Source organism: Triturus cristatus, chromosome 1_2 (genome assembly GCF_964204655.1).
Source record: "Triturus cristatus chromosome 1_2, aTriCri1.1, whole genome shotgun sequence".
In the NCBI taxonomy this organism is placed as follows: Eukaryota; Metazoa; Chordata; class Amphibia; order Caudata; family Salamandridae; genus Triturus; species Triturus cristatus.
This window is the reverse complement of record NC_140580.1, coordinates 925,276,906-925,301,968: the sequence shown is the minus strand read 5'-3', so window position 1 is coordinate 925,301,968 and position 25,063 is coordinate 925,276,906. Positions and strand designations below refer to the sequence as shown.

The 25,063-nt window shown below is 44.9% G+C and overlaps 1 protein-coding gene across 16 annotated transcripts in view; it reads right to left on the bottom strand.

Annotated features, from left to right (window-relative positions):
* KIF1B (kinesin family member 1B) overlaps nt 1-25,063 on the bottom strand; it is a 1,461,559-nt gene that overhangs the window by 649,946 nt on the left and 786,550 nt on the right. For all 16 annotated transcript variants that reach the window (XM_085609808.1, XM_085609814.1, XM_085609823.1 and 13 more), the window contains 3 exons: nt 17,987-18,135; nt 17,469-17,647; nt 8,312-8,449 (listed from right to left, as the gene is read on the bottom strand). In XM_085609808.1, coding sequence (XP_085465934.1) covers nt 8,312-8,449; nt 17,469-17,647; nt 17,987-18,135 — 466 coding nt within the window. The remainder of the gene's footprint in view (nt 1-8,311; nt 8,450-17,468; nt 17,648-17,986; nt 18,136-25,063) is intronic.

Genomic DNA, 25,063 nt, shown 5'->3' with positions numbered 1-25,063 from the left:
CTTTTGACGCTGATCCAGACAAAGTAAAGGACACTTTCTCGGGCTGCATGGGGGAAATCGCTGTATAGATGAATAAGAACTGCCTCCAACTCAACAGCAAGAAGACGGAGAAAATGTTATTTGGCAAAGGCAACGAGCTGTGGTGGACAGACTGGTGAAGGCAAAAGACACAATTGATGGACGGAATGCGGAACAAATCAAAACATTCACCCCCAAGTCAAGAGATCTGGGTTAAATCCATCATTCTTTTGCTCACAATGCCACCCCAGTTTAGACTTGGCCATATGCAAATCAGTCTTGACCCTGTGCCTCATGGGAACAGTCCAGCCCGAACTGCCAAGCCAGGTCCTCCCTAGACCGGAAACAAGCATCCTAGGATCGGTTTCAGGGTTTCACCCTTCAGCAAGGATAGCTTGATTCCAGTGGCACCGTGAGCTCAGGACCCCCGAGTTGGACTGGTATGCCCAGAAGTGGGTCCCGTGCTCTCCATGCCACTGGAATCAAGCTATCCTGGCTGAAGAGGGGGGGAAACCCCAAAACCGGTCCTCGGATGCTTGGTTCCAGTCCAGGGCGGACCTGGCTTGGCAGTTCGGGCTGGACTGTTCCCATGAGGCACAGGGTCAAGACTGATTTGCATATGGCTGGGTTCAAACTGAAAAGGCATGGTGAGCAAAAAAACGATGGATTTAGGCCCAGATCTCTGTACTGGGGTGAATGTATAACATTGTTCTGCATTCTGTCCATCAACTGTTGTTTTATGCATTTGTCACCCCCGAGTGGGAAGGGTATGCCCAGACGTGGGTCCCGTGCTCTCCATGCCACTGGAATCAAGCTATCCTGGCTGAAGAGGGGTGAAACCCCGAAACCGGTCCTAGGATGCTTGTTTTCAGTCCAGGGAGGACCTGGCTTGGCAGTTCGGGCTGGACTGTTCCCATGAGGCACAGGGTCAAGACTGATTTGCATATGGCTGGGTTCAAACTGGAAAGGCATGGTGAGCAAAAAAAACTATGGATTTAGGTCCAGATCTCTGTCCATCAACTGTTGTTTTTGCAGTGGACAGACTGGTGGCCAGTGGAACTTGGTCCTGCCCCAACACCAAAGCAGATGGTGAAAAATCTTGGAGTGAAAATAGATCAGTCTCTCCATGAAAGATCACAATGAGGCTTCTTAAAAAAAACAAAATCCTTGGCTTCTGGATGCCTCTATAAAAACCCTTGTCCAAGCCCTCATAACTAGTCGCCTTGACTATGGGAACACTTTACAGGCAGGAGTGGTGACTCCCTGTTAACCAAGCTGCAAGTAGTGCAGAAAACAGCCGCTCGGCTGATTTGCAACCTTCCTGCATGCTTCTCCTCTACCCCTATCCTAAGGAAACTACACTGGCTACCCATCAGAAAGCTGGTTGTTTTTACACTCTACTGTCGGACACAAAAAGCTCTGCATAAGGCCAGGCCAGCTTATCTGTTCTCACACCTTAACCTCTATCTGCCTTCTAAGCAACTAAGATCCTCTAATTAAGCGCTTCTGTTGACCCCACGCATCCACACTTCAAGTTTTGGGGGTTGACCCTTTCTTATTTGGCGCCTTAATATTGGAACATACTCCTGCTTCATCATAGCACTTGCCCAGACTTCAATCAATTCAAACTTTATTTTGCATTTGTTTAAAATGCATAAAAGTACATAGATGTACGAGTTACCTACCTTCGGTAACGCTGTATCCTTCATTTAGAATTATCCCCAGGTGCGAGACTTGATCCGGAAAACTTTTTGCCCAGCATCCCTGCGTGCCGGGGGGACGGCATCACGCGAATCCGCCCAGGTGTTGTCCACGCACGTGACGTCAGCGAGGTCAGATAAGTCCCACGCTGAGCCAGCAGACAAAACTGAGAGTATAGAAACAGTGTGCGAAAGAACAGAAAAAGGGATGGTGAGGAACAACAACATAAAGAGCAGTGCCCGGCACTGCAGTACCCAAAGGCAGAGGAAAGAAGAAAGAACAAGGCAGCAATCCTGCCAGTACAGAGACAGCCCCTCGGAGACAAGCGACATATGTTAAAATGTCACGATAACATGCAACAGGACTACAACCCCAACCAAGGACAAGGAGGGGGAACCAGTCGGGGACATGCAGGGAACGACAAAACTCCAAGACAGCCCCATCACAGAATGCGACAACACCCATCAGGAATAAGGGCAGAGGGACAGCCAAAAGACCCCAACCTCAAGGTTTGCTAAGAGCCAGAAGTACCAACAAACCTATCCGCCCATGTGACAACGGGGAGGAAAAAGGGGACAGCCCGACAGAAAGAGAGAGAATGTATTCATAGAAGACACAGCCACCCGCAGGGAAGCGAATGCAAAAGACCAAACCACCAGTTCTCGCAGAACGGGGAGGAAGGGCGGGCCGTGAAGGAATCTGCAGCTAGAAACATCTCTAACAGATACATCATTACCGAAGGTAAGTAACTCGTACATCTGATAGAGACTACTAGCCGCAGATTTCTTCACGTAGAATAGATACCCTAGCCATACCCAAGGGGAAGGAGGGTCTGCGAGAGGACCCCATCCACCTGGGCAGAACAGAGGACCACACGGGGGCCAAGGAGAAGGAGAAGAAGAAGGAGGAGGAGAAGGAGAAGGAGAAGGAGAAGGAGAAGGAGAAGGAGAAGAAGGAGAAGAAGGAGAAGGAGAAGAAGGAGAAGAAGGAGAAGAAGGAGAAGAAGGAGAAGAAGGAGAAGAAGGAGAAGAAGGAGAAGAAGGAGAAGAAGGAGAAATGTCCTCACTCAGCAGAGGAAACAAGGCAAGGCGCAAAGAGGCCAAACACCCCACGCCCACGTGAGGCAACAAAACCTCCGCCCAAGGCCAAGGAAAGTAGAACCGAAAGAGAAGAGCAACCTAGAGACTCCAAGGAGAAGAGGCAGAGCAAAGGCAATTCCAGACAGAACGGCACCGGCAGCAAGAAGCAGGCGGAAGCCGAAAAGGGGAACTCAAGGTCACCCAGGAAGAATCGTCTAACGCCCCGCAGGGACAAACTGCGCCCGCAAGAGGGTCCAGAGGTCAGGGACCATCCTGCCACAGGGAGAAGAGGTAAAACCGATGCAAGGCTCACTGGAAGCAGCAGGGAAGGCAGGATGACAGTCCCACTAAAGCCCCAAGAAGGCACAACGGTGCAGAAAGAACAAGAGGGCCGCACAGGGACACCACAGAACGAACACTCAAGCAAAAAGGCGAAGAAGAAGGTTGCATCCGCAACATACCATAACTCCATGAAGAGCAGAAGCCCGCAGGCGACCACAACTCCCCAGCACATACCAGGGCTATATAACAGCCAACCCTGCCCCACATGGGGCATATCATATCCCAAGACATGGGAACCTCTTAGGAAGAAACTTCCACAGCAGAGGACAACAAAAAAGACCTGTGGAAAAAACCTAACAGGAGGCCTATCAAGCAGCCAGAGAGGAAAAACACGGAAGGCCCAATCTCAGGCCCAGCATGGTGTAAAAAACCCAAAGGAAAAACACACAGTCAAAAAGGGGCTGACCAGCAGCCAACAGAACCACAACCTCAGCTAGACAACCGGGGTGACCCGCCGCAACAGAAGAACTTCTCCAAGAACCAGAGCAACAAGGAGAGGGAGAGGGAGAAAGGTAGAGGGAGAAAGGGAGGAGGAGGAGAAAGGGAGGAGGAAGAGAAAGGGAGGAGGAAGAGAAAGGGAGGAGGAAGAGAAAGGGAGGAGAAGAGACGGAGGAGGAGGTCGAAGCCCCGCCAGGAACCTCTGGATGGCTGAGTCCGCAGGGGCATGGAACATAAGAGCACCATCGAAGGGAAGGTCCACCAGCCGTTCTTGAACATTCTCCGGGAACACACTGTCCCGAAGCCAGGCATGGCGATGAAGGGCAACCGAAGAAGCCATGGCACGACCCAGCACCTCCGAGATGTCCAGAGTGGAGCGAAGGATAAACACCGCCAACTCCCGACCATCCAAGACATGATGTCTCAAATCCACACAGGCACCCTCCTAAGAAGCGGCAGACATAAGGGACTCCGCCGAGTCCCACAAGCAAGAACAGGCCCTAGCCAAAACACACTGTGTTAAGGGCCCCCAGGAGTCCAGCCAGCGGGCCTCCTGTGAAGGGTGAGACAACAGCAGCGGCAAAGCAGGAAACGCAGACTGCAAAAGGGGGCCTCTGGTCGAAGGGTGAAGAGAAAGGCACACCGGATCACACGGTGCCAGATGGTGGTGGTGCAGAAGGTGCTGGGGCACCGGGTCCCCCGTGGCGGGACGACCCCAAGTCCCCAAGAGAGAAGAGTGGAGTGAACCCTCGAAGGGAAGCAACAGTTCCCTACCACCAGAGCCCTGATGGAGGACCTCCAGAAGATGATCTACGGGAAAATGGGTAGCTGGATCAGCCATGCCTTCGTAGGGCCCCGCGGAGGGGAAAGCAGCTCGTTAGGTGACGGCTGCAACCCGACCGAAAGGAAGGAAGAGGGACCGAAGAGTGGAGGACCTGCGGCTCCTCCAGCGAAGACCGCGGTCGTGGAGACGGCGAGGAGCCGCCCTTAGACGAAGTCGGGGAAAAAGCCACAACAAGGCGGCCCGTCTCCGGCGAGGAGGACACCAGCAACCGCCGAACCTCTGGAGAAAAAGAGGCGTCCGCCCGACGCCGAAGAGTCCGCAACCTGAGGCAGGACACCGTCACCGACCGGCAACGGAGGAGACGCCGGGGCGACCTCCGACACAGCTCACGGCACAGGAGACTAGAGCTGGACCGGAACCAGGGTGGCGAAGGGACGGCGCCGACCTGACCTCCGACGAGGCAGCCGCCTGCGTGGAGGGACGAGAAGGGCCCGGGGAGGGAAGAGGAGACCCCCGCCAGCTGCTACTCATGACAGGGCAAGACGGGCTCTCCACCGACCCCTGCAGCGCCGCCAGGACCAGCAGCTGCCGGCGCCGAAGCCGCGTCACCTCTGCCTCGGACAAGGTCGCCGCATGTCCCGAGGACCGAGAGGGGCTCGGGCGAGAAGGGCCCTCTGCCGACCCCTGCAGTGCCGTCGGGGCCAGCAGCTGCCGGCGCCGGAGCGGCGTCACCTCTGCCTCGGACAAGGCCGCCGCCTGTCCCGAGGACAGAGAGGGGCTTGAGGGTGCGACCCGAGCCCCGGCGACCTCCTGCAACACCATAGGGACTCACGCAGGAGTTTGCGGCAAAGCACATCCTCCGAGCCTCGATCCGAACCAGTCGGTGCCGGAGCCGCCGGCGATGCCGCGGAGGGCCCCGCACACTGCAAGGGATCCGCTGACGTCCCAGGAGGGGAAGGAGGAGAAGCCAGCGAGGCCTGCAAAGTCGCCGCATATGTCTCCATCTGGGCAACGGCGGATAAGGGGACGACACGCAGGACCGCACCAGCCGCGGAGAGCCCACGCCCCCGAAGGCCGTAGCTCGACCCTCTGGGACAAATAGCGACACTTACCAAGAGGTGAGCGGCGCACTTGTGACCTGGGAAAAGATCGAAGTCGGCGAGGGAAGCCGCGGGTACGAGAACCCTCCTCAGGGGCCGGGCGAGAGGACGACGCCGACCTGGACACACGAGCTGAAAGAAGTTTCATCCGGTGCTCACGCTGGGACTTCAGCTTCATCTGCTGGCACACCTCACAATCAGTGGAGTTGTGGTGCTCACCCAAACACCACATACAGAGGCGGCCACACGACGAACAAGTTTTTAAAGCCCGAAGGCATTCGCACACTGTTCCCACACGCAGCAAGAGCATAAGAAAAAGGCCTAAACAGGCCCAGAGCACAAACCAGTTCCGCGTTGCACGCTGACGTAGGCGTGCCGGGGTAGGACTTATCTGACCTCGCTGATGTCACGTGCACGGATGCCGCCCCCCCCTGCGCACAGGGATGATGGGCAAAAAGTTTTCCGGATCCAGTCTCACGCCTGGGGATAATTCTACGTGAAGGAATCTGCAGCTAGTAGTCTCTATCAGATAATACAGTTGATAGAGTGTGAGCTGCAAATCGCAAGGTAAAGTTACAGTACAGATCTTAAATTAAAAGAAATAATTAAATAAAATTGTGACAAGTGAATAAACATTTGAAATGTCTCGAGCTATATCAAGATAATATAAAACGAAAGATGACAGTACGATAGAGGTAAGAAAACAATTAGGAGTAAACTTCAGTGCGACGTGTAAACAGTTACTATTATTTATAAAGTGCTGTTGGAGGCAGTGCAAATCTAACCAGCGTCGGAGACTTGTCGCAATAATCGTTTGTGATCATGATCGACCCAGAAATACAGGTTCATTAAAATATGGGTGACATACCATTAAAAGCCTGACGGGTTTTTATCGTGGTTAGTAAAAAGGAAGCCATGGTAAAACAAACGTACAGGGTTTCTAAATTTTGTGCCACGACTAGGGCAAGTGTTGGGGAGCAGAGGCAAAATTTCTTCGGCTAAGGAATAAGGAATAATAAATTGATTTCTATCTATAGTATATGCAAAGTCGAATAAGTTGACTTATTATTACAAGGAGGAAGCTGAGTGAGTGAGAATTAGTTATTTAGGTACCCCAACATAATCGGTATGTAGTTTAATCGAAATCTAATTTAGATGAACCGGTGCTGGGTGTTCTCTACAAAAGAGAGGTATTAAAGATCACCATGATGTAACTGTTGTAATCCCTGCTAAGACAATACAGAAATGTTCCCCCTTATCTATCCCACCTGTCTGATGCAGATTTCATTATGAATATTTCTTTTAGCCTTGATTTGGGGAAGCTTTCACAGAGGCTCGGCGTGTCAAAGATGTGTTAGCCCCAGTTAAGCAAAAGTTTTTCTAATGTAGGATAACCATAGAATTTTATGAGCATGGTCTAGGTTCATAATGGCTTTTAAAATGATTTGATTCAAATCAACTGTATTCCTTTTCCACAATGAAAGCCATAGAGAAAGCGGGCCAATTTGATGACGTCATTAATGTAAGGCAAGTCGACTTCCTCGTGAGCGATTAAGTTATAAGCTGGTGGGACTGACAATAGTTGCTTAACAAATTTGTCTTCCAACACTTGCAATGCCACTATATCCGCTGTCCCCCAAATCGCAGCCCCATAAGTGGCAATAGATCTCATTTTTGCCAAATAGATTTTAATCATTTCCGGCAATGACTTACTGCCCAAGAAACGGTAAATTGCTGCAATAGTCTTGCCCATGTGGTTTGCCCTATTTTGAACCATCTCCATCCATGATAGTTTAGAATCGAACACCACGCCTAGATAATTAAAGCTTGGGGCCTGTTCTATTTACTCCCCATCAAGATAGTGTCTCAGTGGTTGTCCAAATCGGATATGAAGGCAGTATAGTCAGCGATAAGATTTTGAAGCGCTATTCGTGTTCTTGCTTGCAGAACCGCGTCGTCAGCATACAACAAAATCGGGATGGGAGTTGTCTGTGCTTGGGGAGTTTCTTTCGATTTATGGACTAGAACTTCATTCAATTTATTAGTATATAGGCAAATAGGAAGGGGCCATAACACACCCCTGTCTGACAACCCTTTCAATCTTAAACAATGTTGTGCATTCTCCTTGCCTCCCTAAACGAACCCTGGCAGTGGCGTCTGTATATAACTCCCTGATAAAATGTGTTATTGCAGCCTCTACCCCCATTGCCCAGACTTCATAAACTTTAAGAAGATGCTAAAAACCTGGCTGTTTTCGAATATGCTCTCCTTGCCATATTCATGACTTGACTCCAGGCACCAGAGACAGACCAGGTGGGGATCAAACACAGACATTGCCTGTGACATTCGCCGTAAAGTTTAAACTCTCTTGGTTTCGTTCGGCACATCTCCCTAGCATACTGGAACCAACAGCTTAAAAATGGTTGAAAAAAGGGCAAAAACAACTGAGGCAGTTCTCCGGATCCATGTTGTTGTTGCGGAAATAAAGAAACTGATGTCAGGGTGGAAATGATATGGACACCACAATGTCACTTCTGATGCTGATGCAGAGCTGATCAACTTTCCTACTGCCGCTCAGAGGTACTGCTCAGGATTTTCCAGCTCCTGTCTGACACCTGGGGAATATTCTAATAACATGAGAAATCTGCAGTTAGACATCTCTATCAGAAAATGCTCACTCTGTCTCAAACCTGTCAATCAATATTGTAGGACGGTCATGGGTGAACCTCATACTACAGAGAAGCCACCACTACAGTGCATTAAAACAGAACATACAATGAAGACCAGGAAAACAACAGAATCAAATCCCCCGTACCTGTTGCCCCTTGCCAAAATTCAGAATCACATACCTGCCAACCAGCTTGAACCAATGGAAGCGATCATAAAAAGGGTCACTACCAGTCATCGTGCTCTCGCCATCATCCTGAACAGCAGAGGCCATCTCACCAGCACGGTCATACATCTCCCTCATCTGTTCCAGGCGCTGCCTACAGAGCAGGAGACAACAGAAGCACAGGAAGAAAGGTGTTAAGGGATGTGAGGAAATTTCTCTAACAATGAAGAATACTGTAATGATTTTTAGAGAACAAAGGTCCTTAGCTTAAACAAAAATAAAGCATAGACTTAGATAAGACCTATGTACATTTTTCCAGTGTCCAGCCAGACAAAGGAGCATTTATTTAAAGATTACAAAAGGTTTTAAACAAGATGAAGGAACGGAAACAGTGAAACAAGGGCACAATCCTGTACCTAGTTTTGACAAGAGAAATGAGAAGAAAAAAAGATTGGCAGGCAAAAACTTGGGAGCAAAAGGAGGCTTACAATACAATAAGGTCTCAAGTAAGCTCTGACCAACAGAAACCACAAAACATTTTTCACAGTGGATAAATTGTGGTACTGTTATGAAAAGTCGACGTTTCGATCCCTAGCTCCTAATACAGTGGGATCATCCTCAGGACTACAAAACAAACAGTTGCCTGATTTGATTTATACGCCTTGAATACCCTCGTGGAGGCTGCACGAGAGTCCGGAAGATCACCCGATCCGGCACAGGGAGACTCTTTGTAGCTCCGCTAACACATCGGCAGCCACTGCCTGCTGCTTTACACTCCGTCCCTTCCAATGCAGAGGTACCACCTGCTTAGAATCCCGACCTGACATTGTTCTCCTGATGCGTTCACATGCCTCATCCTAAGGCAATGTAACGCAACACCTGAACCACCTCTGTGGCTCCCGGTACTTCATCATCCGGTTGAAGGCTAATTGTCAGCGAGCAATTACTACGACGCCTTGCACTCCACGAGGGTATTCAAGGCGTATAAATCAAATCAGGCAACTGTTTATTTTGTAGGACCTTTGTTCTCTAAAAATAAGTAATTACCCGAGGTCCTAAGCTACCAGTATCAGGTCCCCTTGTTATTTATACTGTGAATACTGTAATGATAACATCTTGCCAATCCCTCAATGCATTATATTAAGTATTCATAGATCTCACTTGTCGCATGCCTAACCTTCCCATAAATAATTAAGTCTTCAGAGATTCAATATCTGCATTACACTTACAACTAACCTACTTTCAACTATCTGGGGAATCTTTTGATCTGATATCATCTCCTTCACTCTCTAACAATCTTCTTACCTATCCCCAGCAAAACGTAATGGACTTTCAAGATCAAGTTAAAGAGATTTTGAGGTCGTTGGGCTGGATTAAGCATATGACTGAAGCTGTTGTTCCCTTTTAAAACCACTTCTGTCCCTTGACTGCCTGTCAGGGGCCACAGCTTATGGCTCAGCAGGCTTAAAGTCGCAACACTCAAACAGAGTTCATCTGAGAGAAAGAAAAAGGTTTGTGGTGTTTACAAGTGTTGATGCTGCCTGGTGTGAGGCTTTGAGTACGTGGAGAATACACCTGGTCAGAAGTTCTTAATGTATGGTCCACAGACCCTTCTGGGTCTGCCACGGTTTAGAACAATACTATATATTTGTAAAACTGAACATTTTAAAAACACTGTAAATGTTAAGTACTGTGAATTTGGATGCTAAAAATTAAGCTGATATCCTTAGTAGCTTGATTAGTAGGAGCAGCACAAGTACATCATACAGAATCCAGTATGAACGATTGGTGGCATCAAATAAAGCACTGATATGCACTGGCAAAAAGAGAGCATGATCAAATAACAAAAAAACCAAAGCAATATGCTAGAGTCTAGCATATCGTTTCAGCTATTAAAAATAACACCAAATATTGAAAGCTTCAACCTTATCATTGGAATAAAATTTCGATGTTTGTATTGCTTGGAGAATTAAACAAAATCCATCATAATTTGTGCATTTGTTTGATCCATACTTGTTTCTGTATTTGTATTGTATTGTATCGTAAATTTATACAGTGCAAAAAACTGTCACCCTGCAGGTATCCTGGCGCTGCGACTTACCAAGTTGTCACTAGGCAGAACAGATAGCCTATACACTGATTTAGAGAGCTCATATTACTCATCCCTAGGGAAGAGCCAAGTCTTAAAGCTTTTTCTGAATGGGAACAGTGATTTAATTTGTCTGATGTGCAAGGGGAGATCATTCCAGAGTCGTGAGGCTGCTATACCAAATGCGCTGCTGCCCATCCTGGTCTTCTTAAATCTAGCGGTGGTTACCAGACTTGCACTGGAAGAGCGAAGATTTCTCCCAGGATTGTACCAGGTGAGTTTCTCCTGCATGGACATTGGACCCAGACCATGCACTGCTCTGAACACAATACAGAGAGATTTGAATTGAATGCTCTCCTTAATGGGTAGCCAATGGAGGTCCTTTAATGCTTCTGTTCTTGAAGACCTGCGCTGCCTATTTAAGGCCAGTTTGGCTGCTATGGACTGGATCCTCTGCAGCTTCAATAGCACTGATTGTGGTGCTCCCAAATACAAAGAGTTGCAGTAGTCCAGTCTGCCTAAAATTATACTCCTCACTACTAAGGGTCTAGTAGCACTAGGCAGTAGTGGGAGAATCTGTCATAATGCTCTTAACAATGAGAAGTATGTACTAACTGTTTTATTGGCTTGTGTCTCCATTTGAAGGTTGTCATTAATTAAAACCCCCAGATTACGTACTGTTCTAACTGGAACCAGTGGTTTGTCCGTAGGGGTGAATCTGAACTCAGAAGGCAGAGGCCGCATCATTTTGGCCCTAGAGCAGTATAAAACCTCAGTTTTTCCTCCATTAAATTGTAGGGAGCTTGTCCTGAGCCAGTTGGATGTCTGATACATGCACTCCTGAAATTTCTCTATGGATACTGCTTGATTGCCTTCCATGGAAAACACTAATTGACTAGATCTATTCCAAAAGATTTAATAATGGGGATCAAAGGGCGCAGTTAGATGTTGAATAGAATAGGGCTTATTGCCGAGCCCTGTGGCACCCCGTGACGCACAGGGGTCTTTGGGGATGTGAACGGTGAGATGGTCACTACCTGTTGTCTGCCCGTCAAATATGATTGCAGTCACTTCAGTGCCCGTCCTCTCACTCCTATATTCTCTAGTCTTTCAAGCAGTATCTTATGATTCACTGTGTCGAATGCGGCCGACATGTCTAGTAACACTAGTACAGATGGATTACCATTGTCGGCACGCATTCTCAGGTTGTCCAGTACAGTCACCAGGGCGGTTTCAGTTCCATGCCCTAGTCGAAACCCAAATTGGTCCTTATCTAGCAGATGGTTTTCTTCTAGATATGAGGACAGGGATTTACTAACTGCCCTCTCCAGGATTTGTACTGGATATGGTAGGTGAGATATCGGTCTGAAGCTCATTGGGCTTTTAGGATCCAGAGACGGTTTCTTGAGCAGCGGAGTCACCACTGCCTGCTTCCAAACTTCAGGAAAAGTTCCTTTTTCCAGTGACTGACAGCAAATCTGTCGCAGCCTGGGGAATAGTTCTAACTGAAACTCTTTCCATATCCCATGTGGAAAAGGGTCTGGAAGGGAGCCCATGGATACACTTCGGGCAAGGCTGTTGAATGTATCCTTGGTAAGAGTTTGAAAGCACTCTAAAGCAGGTGACCGATGGCTATGAAATGCCTGTCTGTTGCTCTTCTGCTAATGTCTGAGATGGTTCCTTTTCCTCATCCAGACTACTGTTGTTGTTGGTATTTAAACCCCCAACAATCTTATTAATCTTCTCATCAAAATGGGCAGCGATATCATCGCAGAGTTTCTGCGTCGCGTCCACCTTATTGCCCATACAAGCTGGATTGGATAGGTCCTTTATAATATTAAAGAGCATTTTTGTACTATTAGGCGCCTGCAGGAGGGTTTTGGCATAGTACTCTGCTTTGGACCTGGAGATGGCTTCCTTATACGAGGCCTGCAGCAGTTTCAGCTCTGTTTTGTCTGATTCCACATACGACCTTCTCCATTTCCTCTCAGCCTGTTTGCGTTTTTTCCGCATCAGTTTTAACTCCTCACTATACCAGGGGGCTGAGGGTTTCTTTCTGCTCTTCAGCCTTTTTGCTGGAACAATCTGATCTAAGGTACAATTTATGTAGTCACAGTAGATTTGATAATTTTTTACCACAGAATTAGTAGAGACAAAAGAGTTCTATTCTGGGAATGTCGGGTATTGTCTATTTTTTACTAGCTTAGCCCATTCTCTACCCTTACGGTAAGTTACTAACCGGTTTGTGTTATTAACTAAGCTAGGCAACGTTATCCTAAAATGGATTAAAAAATGAAAAGTTCAACATTGAGGTAATACCTCAATAACTCTGTCTCACTTCGATTGGCAAACAGAAGATCCAGGGTGTGCCCTCCTTGATGAGTCGGCTGATGCACCAGTTGGTGCAGGTTAAGGCTCTTGCAGATTTGCCTCAAGTCTCTAAGAGGGGGCCCTAAGTTCCCATTGTCCCAGAGATTGAAATCCCCCAATATGATCATCCTTGAATGTGTTAGGGTCAGGTTAATGAGGGTATCAAACAGGACTTGATATTGGGTATTTAGATTCGGGGGCCTGTAGCATACTATTCCTGTTAGTACCTTGCCTCTTGCCTCTTGCAGTGAGAAGCCTAATAGTTCAATGCCCTCAACATCGTCGACATGTAGCGGGGTAAAATCCCATTTCTCTTTAAAGATCACCCCGACCCCCCCTCCCATCCCTAATAGCCTGGGTTTATGAAAAATGTTATAGCCTTCTGGACATGCGAATCCTAACTCTACCGTGGAGTCACTACTAGTTCAGGTTTCAGTTAGAAACAAAACATCTAAATCAAGGCACTCTAACATAGTTGACACCTCTTGGTGATGTTTCACTAAGGACCTGCTGTTGATCAGGCCACATTTTATTCTGCCCGGGGTCTGGGCGTCTACAGTAGTGTTGTCGTTAATAGCCATGACTTCTTGTGACCCCCTGACATCACCTATGTGGAGAAGTTGTTCCCTGGAGTAGCATATTCTATTGTGTCCTGGAGTAAAATTGGCAGCGTGGCTGACGCTGAGCGCGATCGGTGCGCGGATGGGCGCAGACAGGCGCAGACGGGCTTGCCTCTGGCGCGCCAAGGGCGCGCGCGTGCTGCGCTCTTGCATCACCCTTCCTAAATAGGGAGGCGTGTGCTGAGCGACAAACCAACTAGAGCGATAACCAAGATGGCACTGACTAGGAAATGCGAGTGCTGGTAGGATAATTCTCGCCTGGCAGCAAAATGCGAGATTTTATTTAAAGTGCAAGTAAGTGGAGTTGATATTCTTTAAAAAGTCTCAAAAGTAGTTTCAGCAAATCGAAATATGACAATACAATCCCCCAGTTCCCCAAGCCCCACGTAACATCAGCATACAAAATTTTAAAATTATTTAAAAGAAATGCTTTCCAACATGATTCAAGACTAAAATCATAAAAATTGTTTAGGTGGGGGGCTATGGCTTCCAGTAGTGATTTATTAGGTTATCCACAGAAGCCAAAAGGTTAAGAACTGCTGCACTATCCGATGGCACCCTGACGACAAACTACATTTCCCAATAGTCCTTGAACTCTCATGTTGTTTGGAGACAGCAGCACTGATCTTAGACTTTTATTTGGAAAAGCAGGGGATGCCCTTTAATCACTGCTGTTTTAGGGTGAACATGTGAAACATACAAAAAACGAAGTGTAAGGCCAAAAACCAAACGACAACTAGTATAGCAAACAAAACAAACATTTGTTTGTAAACCACAAAATTAATTTGTGTCAAACTTCGAGTAATTAATGACAACCATATATCTTGATGTTCAACCTTCTGTACACTCGCAATGCAGTTAAGGGCATTTAAGTGATGGAAAAGATTTTATTAAAATACATACATATATTAAGCAACAAACATAATGAATATCCTCACAGGAAAAATCGATGGTGGTTATACGTATCCGTTTTAGGAGTCCAAACTCCACCTAAGAGTTCGCCTGGGAAATAAACAAATAGCCTTCTTCTGTGCTGCCTTAGACGCTTCCCCAATTCAAACAATTATAAGAATGAATCTTTGGTTGGCTCCTCCACATCAAATAAAGAGTACACATTTCAGCCTGCATAAATTTGAAGGCCTCATCAGGACCAGCGGTTGATAGATGACCACTAATTCTAAAATCAATAAATACTATGTATGACGCATATATTCAAATCCTCTCTTGCATTACTACTTAACGTTAAATTATAAATGTGCTTTGGTCTACTTACATTTGTGTCTTATTCCAGCACAAAAGAAAGCTAAACCTATATGCAGAACTTTCAAGTCAGATCTCTACAATATCTCCTATTGCCTTTAGAGACCCACTTTGACTTGCATTGTCAGTGCGCAGTCACAAGTACGAGTGGTGGTATCCAGTGTCTATGTTCTTATCATATTTCTGTTTCCCTGTTTCTACAACTAGGCTCTCAAATTCTTGTTGTCTGTGGATAGTGGTGGAGGCAGTGAAGAGGGTCTCGATAATAAGTGCAAGGTTAGTACTTTCTGGCGCTGGCAAGACCATTTTTGTTGCGATTTCGAGGTGCTTGTTGCAGTACTAAATCTTGTGGCCAATTGTATCCATCACTCTTATATTAATAAAACTGCTTGCAAGCAAGGCTATTTCCAAGTAAATGGCTTGTGACCATACTCTGCTTAAATCTTTCTATTGAGACTGCTTTCGCACCAAAGTGAACCCCATCAAACTGCATTCCTTCAAACTGATTTGTACATCCTTTCAATTGCATCCATGCAAGGCAATAGGTGACCACTTCTGTACACGTCAACCTCGCTATTAAATCCTCCCCATCTAATCTAGTCTTAATCAAATACCTTGATGCCTATTTGCCATACCCTCTGAGCTGAAAGAATGGCTGCCTCATTTGCTCTAGTACTACTATGTTCTCCGCAAGTTTTCATTAACATGGGAGAATTTAGCCGTTCAGGAAGTATTCACTGTTCTCAAAACCAGGCTATCTGACAACACTTTCTTCCCCTAGGGTAGGTATACTTTGATATGCTATTCTTTGGGGCACTGGGAAAAACATATGCTTTCCTTTTCGCCAAAAACTAATTAGTGAGTGAACTCTGCGGAGTTGGATGTGCTAGGAATTTAGGGGTCTGATGGTGCTGATGTGTTTAAATGCCACCCAGTACTACCTGGTTAAATTCAGTTTTATCATGTTGCTAATAGGAGAAAGTGAGCCTGTAAGTAAAGACTTCACTCACAGAGCTGCATGGTAAGGATTTCTGATAAATTCTACTAAATCTTCACTGTGGTGGATGGTACCTCCAAACTGTCTGCTGGCTATTCCTAATTACTGCATAATAAGCGAACTAGTAAGGAAATGGTACTACTTTAGGAGGCTTAGGTGGGGTTACCTTTCAATCAGATGAGAAACCCATCTGCATTCTTAAGCTCTAAGTACAAGCCACGTTGGAGTTTATTCTTGGGGGATTAACTGCCTCATTGTGATAGCACGTATCATGTATTTTTGACTCCAGGAGCATAACTTACTTGCTAATGTTCAGGTGCTGTACCAAAGACATGTATGAAATCGTATTTGAAAGGCTGTATGTAAAGGGTTGGCAGCCTGCAAAGGGTTGGGGGTAGGGCCTGCAGTTAACTTCCGCTGTGCAAAGCTGAAGGCCATGTGCAGTGGAGGTAGGCTGCTCAATAGGGTTTCGATGCACCTCCTGGTTGAACACCAGGCCCCATGCCCAACCATCGCTCCAAACGTCTAAAGGTTACAAGCAGTAGGGACTGTCCATCCACATAAGGTTGAGTGTAGGTCTGGTCATAGGTAAGTAAGGCTTTGTGGGTGAGCCCTGCTGCATAAAGCCAAGGTTGTGCACAGTGGGGGTTAGTCACTCCACAGTATTGGACGAAGGGACTGGCTAAAGGCTGGCCCTGCTGCAAACCATTGCCACACTTGGCTAAAGGATATGTGCAGAAGAGTTCGCCACCCACTGAGGTCTAGACTCAGGGAATGGCTGTATGTTAGGTCCTGCAGCCAGTCCCCATTGCACAAGCAGGAGGGGTTGTCAGTCTGAGGAGAGTTGGCCAAAGGCTGTATGCACTATGCGCTGGCCTAGCACCGAGGGCTGGGCACTAGGCCTGGCCTTTAAGCTCACTGCTGTGGTACCTGGCCAAAGGCAGAGTACTGGTAGCTCTGGATTTTGTGATCAGTGATGTTATATTTAGGGTCCAAACGAATGAATTGCAGGGGTGCAAGTGGAGGTTAACTTACCTAAAAATAACAGGCGAATTTCTATGGTTTTTAGATTTTGTTTTGTAACCATAACTGAACTTTAACTGTGTTTTTTGCAGCGAATACTGTATCTATATTCAAATTGAAAGGGTGAAGAGTCCAAGATGTCTAAATTATGAGCAGCACCCTTCAAAAACAGACAGTCTTTACTCAATATTAGGCTGTATTTAGTAAAAAAGAAAAAAACTTTCTAAAAAGTATATTGCAGGACCCATGACATAAAATATAGCCTACATGTCTAAGTAATGAGGAAAAGTGCAGCTTCATAGGCTTACATGATAAGAATTAAAGAAGCACGCTGTCCTTTTAAAGCTCAAGTGGCTTCCACTATCAATAATAACTCAGGTAATCAGTTTTTGTTTTCCCGCTCATGTGGGTGGGATTCAGGAATACATTGGGAATTTTCACAGCTGTTTTTTCTGAGGAATCTATATGAAAATTAATTAATGGTTTCTTAAACTAAATGTCTTTACCTTCTAGTAGGCCGAGTATAGTATTTTCTCTTTTCTACAGGATTTTTCCTGCCAGAAGTTCCCACAATGCCGAAGTGTAGGTTTAACTGCTTAACTTGATCAATCTGTCAATAGTATCTCTTTTAGTCAAGCTATTTATGTAAGGATCTTCAGGACATTATGCAGCCATGAAGTGTGGAACAACAATGCAGCCAAACCAACTAGCCGCACACACCCCTTTCTGAGATGACATTTCGGACAGTGAAACCAAATTCAGTGCACACATGGAGGTCTTGCTGTGAAATCACAAACATCCTCAAGATCCATACCTCAGTTTCTCTAGTGACCAATAATGTGTGGCTCCATTCTTCAAGTCTTGGACTTCAACTGCCACCACGGTTCGAGGGAAGGAATGGTCATACCAAACCTTGCCAGACTGTGAGGGCAGAAGCTCTGGTGGCAACGGAGAATACAGCGTATCCGTCAGGAGCACGAATTGAAACTGCACCTGGAGATAGAAATTCAAAACAAACAATATAAGAAATAAACATGTATCAGGGACTACATGTGCCAACCTGCTGCTGGAAGGACCGTGGTAAACGCCAAACATGCTGGTACCACTGCTCTCAGAAGATGGTTCGCCACCTGCTGTAGTACTGTTTCCCTATGCACTAATCACAATTCTGTGCATTGAAAGCTAAATACTGTTTCAACGACAGGAGCTAGAATGATTGCCTTTTCAATAGTCGGATTTTGGCAAAATATTGCTTTAGTGCCTTTGATTCTCAACTCTGGAGCCAGCCACTTCAGTGCTCAAACGGATTGCAATTCACATGTCACACCTCACCTTTTTCTTGAGCTCCACGCTGATAGCGTTGGCCTCCTTTAGGTAAACTGCATTGCCCCAGAGCAGATCACGCAGCGAGGTGAATTGATGATGCTTCCATTTCCCAAAGGCCCATTCTGCCAACTCGTACTGGTGAGCCGACCAGGGCACTGAAAAAAGTGGAGAACAGACATCCCAGTCACAAGTAGGTATCATGGAGGTGATGAAGAGCATAAAAACAAGTTACTTACCTTTGGTAATGATTATTCGAATAGATATTATACATCAGTCTACAAAACATTCATCTTTGAAGCTGCTCGAAGTGTCAAACTGGATGCAGAAACAAAGCTCTGCAACAACACCAAACTAATGGGAGGAAAGCACCACCACAGTGCGAAGTGAGAAAGAAAAAAAAAACAGTTTCATGCAGAAGTGATGCCACTGGTCCATAAAGGGGCCACCCTCGTAAGTGACAACCATTTCGCCTCTCCACAGCGATTTGTTACTCATTAATTTTTTATAGCTTGCTCCAGCGCTTTCAATATATAGTTGATCCTATATTCTAAATTCTACATAGTTTAAGCCCTTCAATAAATGGGTTTAGGGAAACTTTCTGTATCCATGGATGGATGCAGTGGTGAAAAAAATAAAGGCAAATATATTTTGTAATAGGTTAAAATACGAATCCACCTTGAGTGGGAGGAATGATTGAATTTGCAGAATTACCATGTCCAGCAGGATTAGATGTTCTACAACAGATTTTAATGTAATCTTTGCGCACGCTCGGAAGGTCACATACTTTCAGTTGATTTTGATATTCTCATCCTTCGTTTTAAACCTGTTTTTAACATGATTACTTGAATTGTGAGCCCCCATTTATACTCGGATTTGTATTTGCATCAGCAGAAGCCTTTTTTAGGCATCTGCCCCATTAGTTGTTTTTGAAGGCACGTTCCTTATGCGTACGGTTGGTACTTAAGCCGAACTACTGCACTCGGTGCAGTGAAAGTGCCAAAGGCAGAACCTGTCTGCTCCTGTGCGCATCCGGACTGCGCGCAGCACCCACCGATGGTTCCAATCCTATGAACTACTGCATGGGAAGAGTTCCAGAGCTTGTCTGCTTAGCCATGCCTCCCCCTTTCACTGTTTAGAGTCCCCCCTCCCCCTTTTTCTTTTTAAAAGTACTCAGTCCTTTGCTATTTCCGGACTTCTGTTTTTCCGAATGCCAGGCAGCTCACTGGCATGTTGATCAACGTTAGGTTGGTGGTTAAAAAACGTCTTCCTTTTTAAGGCCATGGTAGATTCAAATGTAAATATTGCTTGTTTGATCAAAACTTGGCTTTCTGACGATATGCCCGATATTCTTAACCAGACTACACTGCCTACTCTTTACATGTTTTGCATTACATGGGTAAGAAAGTTCCTACCTTTCTTGTTAAGAGTCATTTGGAATGTATCCAAATAGATTGTTTCAGTCTCTCTGCTATAGAGTCGTCTCTTTTGGTAAAGACTACTGATCCTTTTGGTATTCATTGTGGCTTTATTTTTTGTCTATAGACCTCCTAACAATGTACTGGAAGCAGTTAATTTGCAAATCGATGTTTTTTGTCACCCGTTACCTGCACACTTGGTTATTTTAGGATTGTTTTAACTCTCACTGTGAGAACCCAGCTTTCCCGCTAACCTAGAAAATGACCAATTTTTTTCTTTTAGTGTTTTCTGGTACTCCCCTCTTCCTTCCCACTAGTACCCAATTTTGTGTTTCTTGCTTTCCCATTCTGTTTGAGGACTGATTTCTTTGGTGTCCCTTTCTCATGCATCTCAGAAGAAGTTTGAGGTTACCTCCTCCCATCCGCCTTCTGCCCTCTGTCCAATATTATATCTGGAAAATCTATCAATTGAGAGCTTAGGTAAGTCCCTGTCAGACATATCTTTACCTTAAGACCTTGATAGGAGACCCTGGTGGACTCATTCCATTCCTGAATGCTTTCTCTGGATTCCCTAGTCTCCATAAAGAAATACACCATGAATAAGCGCTCGCAGCCATTATGAGTTTGATCTTCTGAAGATTAGGCCTCTCTGAAACACTCATTGGATTCCACCAAACACCTCTGGCATAAAGTTTACAATCCCACATCAAAATCAAATAGGCTGGGTTGAACCATTAAAGTGACCATTAAAAAGGCAAAGTCTGCATACTGTTCAACAATCTTTAGGGCTCTGAAAATGCCCTCTGCTATCTTCAGTCTATAAACAAATTGAGAAATCCAATAAGTGGCCATAACCCCACCATGTAACACAACTGTGGACTTTTTTGTTGACAAAATCTCTGCAATTTTGCATTACTTCAGGACTATTTGGGCCCAGTTGGAGTACCTAGCCTTTCTTCGCTTCCTCCTCCTCCTCCCCCTTGTCCCCAGTGAACCTGCCGACTACAAGGGCATCCCTTGAGGCAGACAGTTTCCAGTCTATCTTGAACTGCAGTAATCTTCCAGTTCACCTACCAACCTCCTATCTTCTCAGATTCATAAAGATATGTAACCACCTCTAGCCATCCTCAATGTTTCCTCATCTGCAGGCACTGTTCCCCGGAGGCTCAAAACATGCTTATCACCTCAATCTTAAAGAAACCTTCTTTAGATGCCGATACCATACCATGCTCATTTGCCAAATTCTATATATGGTGAAGTTGCTGGAGCATGGGTTTTCCTACAGCTCCTGGAATTTGTAGCTGTCGCCTCTGCTCTCAACCTGGTGCAGCTTAGCTTTGATCCTGGTTTCAGTACAGAGCAGAGTTAGCTGTTGATCATAGACGAGCTGCATTATTAGGAAGACCGTAATGTGCTAGCTGCATTGTTCTTGTTAGATCTCTCAGCAGCCTTTGCTACAGTAAATCATCACATTCTTCTTGAAAGGCTGACAGAAATAGAGATCCGTAGCACTGCATTCACCTAATTCTCCGACTTCCTCTTCCAAAGGTACTTTCAGGTATAAATTCCCCTATTTATATCCACTGGCAGAACCTCAGATTGTGGAGTTCCTCAAAGTTCTATCCTGTCTCCACTTTTGTTCAATCCGTATAAGTATCCTTTGGCTTATCTGACCCAAGCCAGTGATTTTGACCTGTTTCTTTATGCAGACTATATTTTGCTGAAACTTGCCAGAAATGCTAAGGCAGCAGCCTCTACCCTTTAAGTATGCTGGTCAAAAGTAGAGCTTTGTATATACATTAACCATCTCAAGGTGAACGGTACCAAGACTAAGATACCTAGCTCTTTACAAGTCCCTTGTTTGGGGCTATCCCTTCTGGTCGTCTTCACTTGGCCCAAAGCCCTCTCTCTCTCTCTACCTATAGAAGAATGTGAAGGTAAAAATTGATTTGGCTCGGTTATTGGTAACCCGGGTCAACATAGTGGTAAAGCGCTGCTGTTTCCAACTGCATAGTTTCAAAAGCATGTTACATCTGCTTCTTTGTCTCACAAGATGCTGATTGTAAATGCCTTCATTTCGACAGTTACTGTAATTCTTTCTTCTTCAGCCTACCTGATTACTTGATTCACATACTACAATTCAGGAGAGGCAGCTAGACTAGTGAAGATACTGGAGTTAAATGATCCCCTTTCTCCAGCTTTTAACCAACTCCACTGGCACCCTGTGAAGTCCAGTGTTCTAATCAAATCTATGTGCATTGTACATAAGGCTCTTTATCTTCCCATCTGCTCTTCTCTCAGTTCCAGCATTAGTCTGTATCAGCCTGCACTCACTCTGAGATCCCCTTCCTCTACATCTTAGGCAGATGACTAACCTTTCCAAATTTAGTAAGGCCTCAAAAACATTGTTTAGGCAGGAGAATTAACCTCGTGGTGAACGCTGAACCAAGTGTTGCAACCTCTAATTCGGTTTGAGCTTCTTCCAGCACCAGGATACCCCTGTTGGGGTGAACATGATGTTTTACAAAATCAAATAAATATTTCAATTTCAAAATATTGACTACCACTAGATCTTCAATGTAAGTACATATAGGTCAATACAGATTAACCATGAAATATTGTGGTTTTTCTTCTGTTCCGGGCATTCCCCTCCTTGAGTTACATGTACTTGTCAATCAGAATGCTGAATAGGTATGATTCATATAAGCCATGTTTGATTTATATTAGGTTCTTCAATGTAATTATCAAGCTCATGTGAATATATTTGCATTAGTTAATCTAAAATGCTAACTGCTTCATTTTACATTTGTTTATTATTGATTTCTAAGAGTTTTTAGAAGGTTAAAAACTATTGGCCTCATTTTTTGTTGTTTTTCAAAAGAACACAAACGTGTAGAACGTTAATGAACGAAAATAATTTAAACGACATCAGGCCCCTGTTTGTTAATTGTTTCGGCTAAGAGTTTTTCATAACAATTAGATGCTATAATGGTCAACCACAGAAGAAGGGCAGAGAGGAATCTTCACAGTAGGCGACAATGGGACAGGTCATACAAAATCATAACTCTGGTTCCTACAGAAGGCTGCTGGAATGGAATGCACTAAGCCTTCTATCACTGATTTAACAGTGAAGCTTGGCTTGTGAGAGAATAGCAGATTTTGTTGAACACAGAACTCCATTATTCAAACAGGTACTCTGCTGTATACCATCTCTGAAACTCAACATAGGTTTTATTTTCTGCCTTGCTATAATAAGATTAGCGTTTGTAACTAACAGAATGAGGATAGAATTGTTATAGACTCATAAAATCAATCGTGTTGGAGTAGTATCTATTTTTCACACTTTAGGTAACCAATACTGCTGCCATATTATTTGTCTTCATTGTGGTTACAGTTCATATGGTGTGCACAATACTACCAATTTGATTTTAAAATGAATATTTAAAATGTATTCTTTGGGTTAAAGTGTTCTTGAGTGTGTTGACCTCAATGAAAGAAGGTTTGAGGTTCCGCTGAACATCTTCTATGACTGATCGTTACCTAGAAAACATCTTGCTCAAATATTGTTCAATGGGTTGGGGAATGGTCACAGTACAGCTGTTTTGCTGATTCTGGTTGGCACATTGCCTAAGTCCTTTGTGACCGGGCGTCTAGAAAACTGACCTCGGTCTCTCTAGAAAAATCTAGAGAACATCAGTCCATCAGCCCCGAACCTCAGCAGCACAGCTTCCAAACACATAACTTGATCTCACACCTGCCTGCTTGTAAACAGAGCAAATGGTGGTGGTATGTCAGGATTTTGAGCCACCTTCCATGTAGCAATAGAAGAAATGCAAACACTGTAAAGAACTTTGGCCCCAGTTCCAAGGAACAAATGTGGAGGTGGTGATCTTGGCATTATGGGCTCACAATAGCCCTATGGTCAAATATTTCTGAGGCATGGAATACCATTATAGACCAAAATAAAGCTTTTAAAAATTCATATCAGATGTGATAAGCAATCAGAAAACTGCTTTCGATAAGCCAGTGATCTTGACTGGAGGGATTGCATTTTCAATCAAGAAAGTGACATGAGGCTATGAGTCCCAAAAAGCATAGGATGTGGTCATTTCTAAAATGTTGCCCACTGTCCTGCAGCAAAAAAGCTTTCTTCATACTGTTCCAAGGTACTGTAGTCCCTTTGATAACAAATTCAAAAAACATTCTCCATTCAATCAAAACCTCTAACTGAATTGATTATCGGCTGTATTCTTTACATTTTATATCACCAGTTCCAGGGTATTACTCTCAGAAGCCAGAGTTTAAGGTACAAGAAACATGAACCTCTCATCTGTGAGATATAAACATACTATCACAATCACTATAATAGAAAGCCATAGAGCTCACGTGAAGGCAAATGGAAGGAATCAAACTAGCAAATTTCTCTACCGTAAAGCACCTCAAAAGACTTCATGTGGCATTTTCTAAAGAACCACATTAAAGCATGTGTGAACCAACATTGCAGCTGGAAAGCTTCAAGCATTGTGCTCATGTTCCCATCCTGAAACTTTGCTTTGTGATCAGTTTGTAGAGGAAGCAAATATCTAATATTGGTCTATGTCCTCCTTTTTTAGGTATCACCTACTGAGAGCTTTGGCTATCTGTTGCCGAAGACCATTTGTCCACAACACAAAATATAAAGTAGGCTTTGGATCAGTCACTTGCTCATGATTGGATGGCTTTCGTGTCGTCCTTAGTTCCTGGTTCCTTGTTTGAAGGCCTTCCTCAGTATTATAAAAACTTTCCTGCCCATGAGCAATGCATATTTACATCAATTCTTACTGAAGACTTATGTCCTTCCACTGGTGATGGGGGGGCTGACTTTTTTCAGTTCTTCTTCAGCACCCCATGAGAGTATCTGTGTACCTGATCTCTCTCCGCATAACAGTATAGATTGACAATTGTTCCCCCGCCCCTTACCAGACATTTGCACTGCAAACTCGTGTGGTAGCCTGGTCATAACATTATTCAACCACATGCAAGGAACTGCTTTTAGGTCAGAGTCATAACACATAGTAGTTGAGACTAGAGGAGTGGTTGGAAAATCTGACATATGATTAAATTGGCCCAAGGGCACAATAGCGTATAAAAGAAAAGGTTTCAATGAAGTTTATTCTCAGTGACCCTTTCTGGTTTCTACAGCCGACAGATTTTCAAAGCCTGAAAGATTTTATGCCACTCTTGGTTTCAAGGAATTTTCTGGCTGTACAAAGTGTTCTGACCATTGTATTTGCTCGTTTGTGCTTTACTTGATTACAAACTTTTCTGGTGCCACAGAGAGCGGTGATATTATAATTAGTCAAAGAAAGGGATTGAGTAAACCTGTTCTTGAAACACAGTGTTAATTTCATATCTTAGATGTCAGAGTCTAATGGATTAGAAGCTGGAGTCAGCACTTCATCTGCTTAATCAATTCTAGTGATCCTTCTGTACTCCATTGTGCTTTCTTTCAGATGATCAAGAGCATGTTCTTCTGAGTAGCTTTTCTCTAGGGATTCTGAATCTCGGTGTTCCACTCAACAGTTCTCACCCTTAACCACCATCTCCTGTTCCAGCCATTCCTTTTCTTCACAACTGAGCTTCGGTTAGGTGCTCCTGAAACCACAAGGTTTTCCTTCTTGGTTATGTA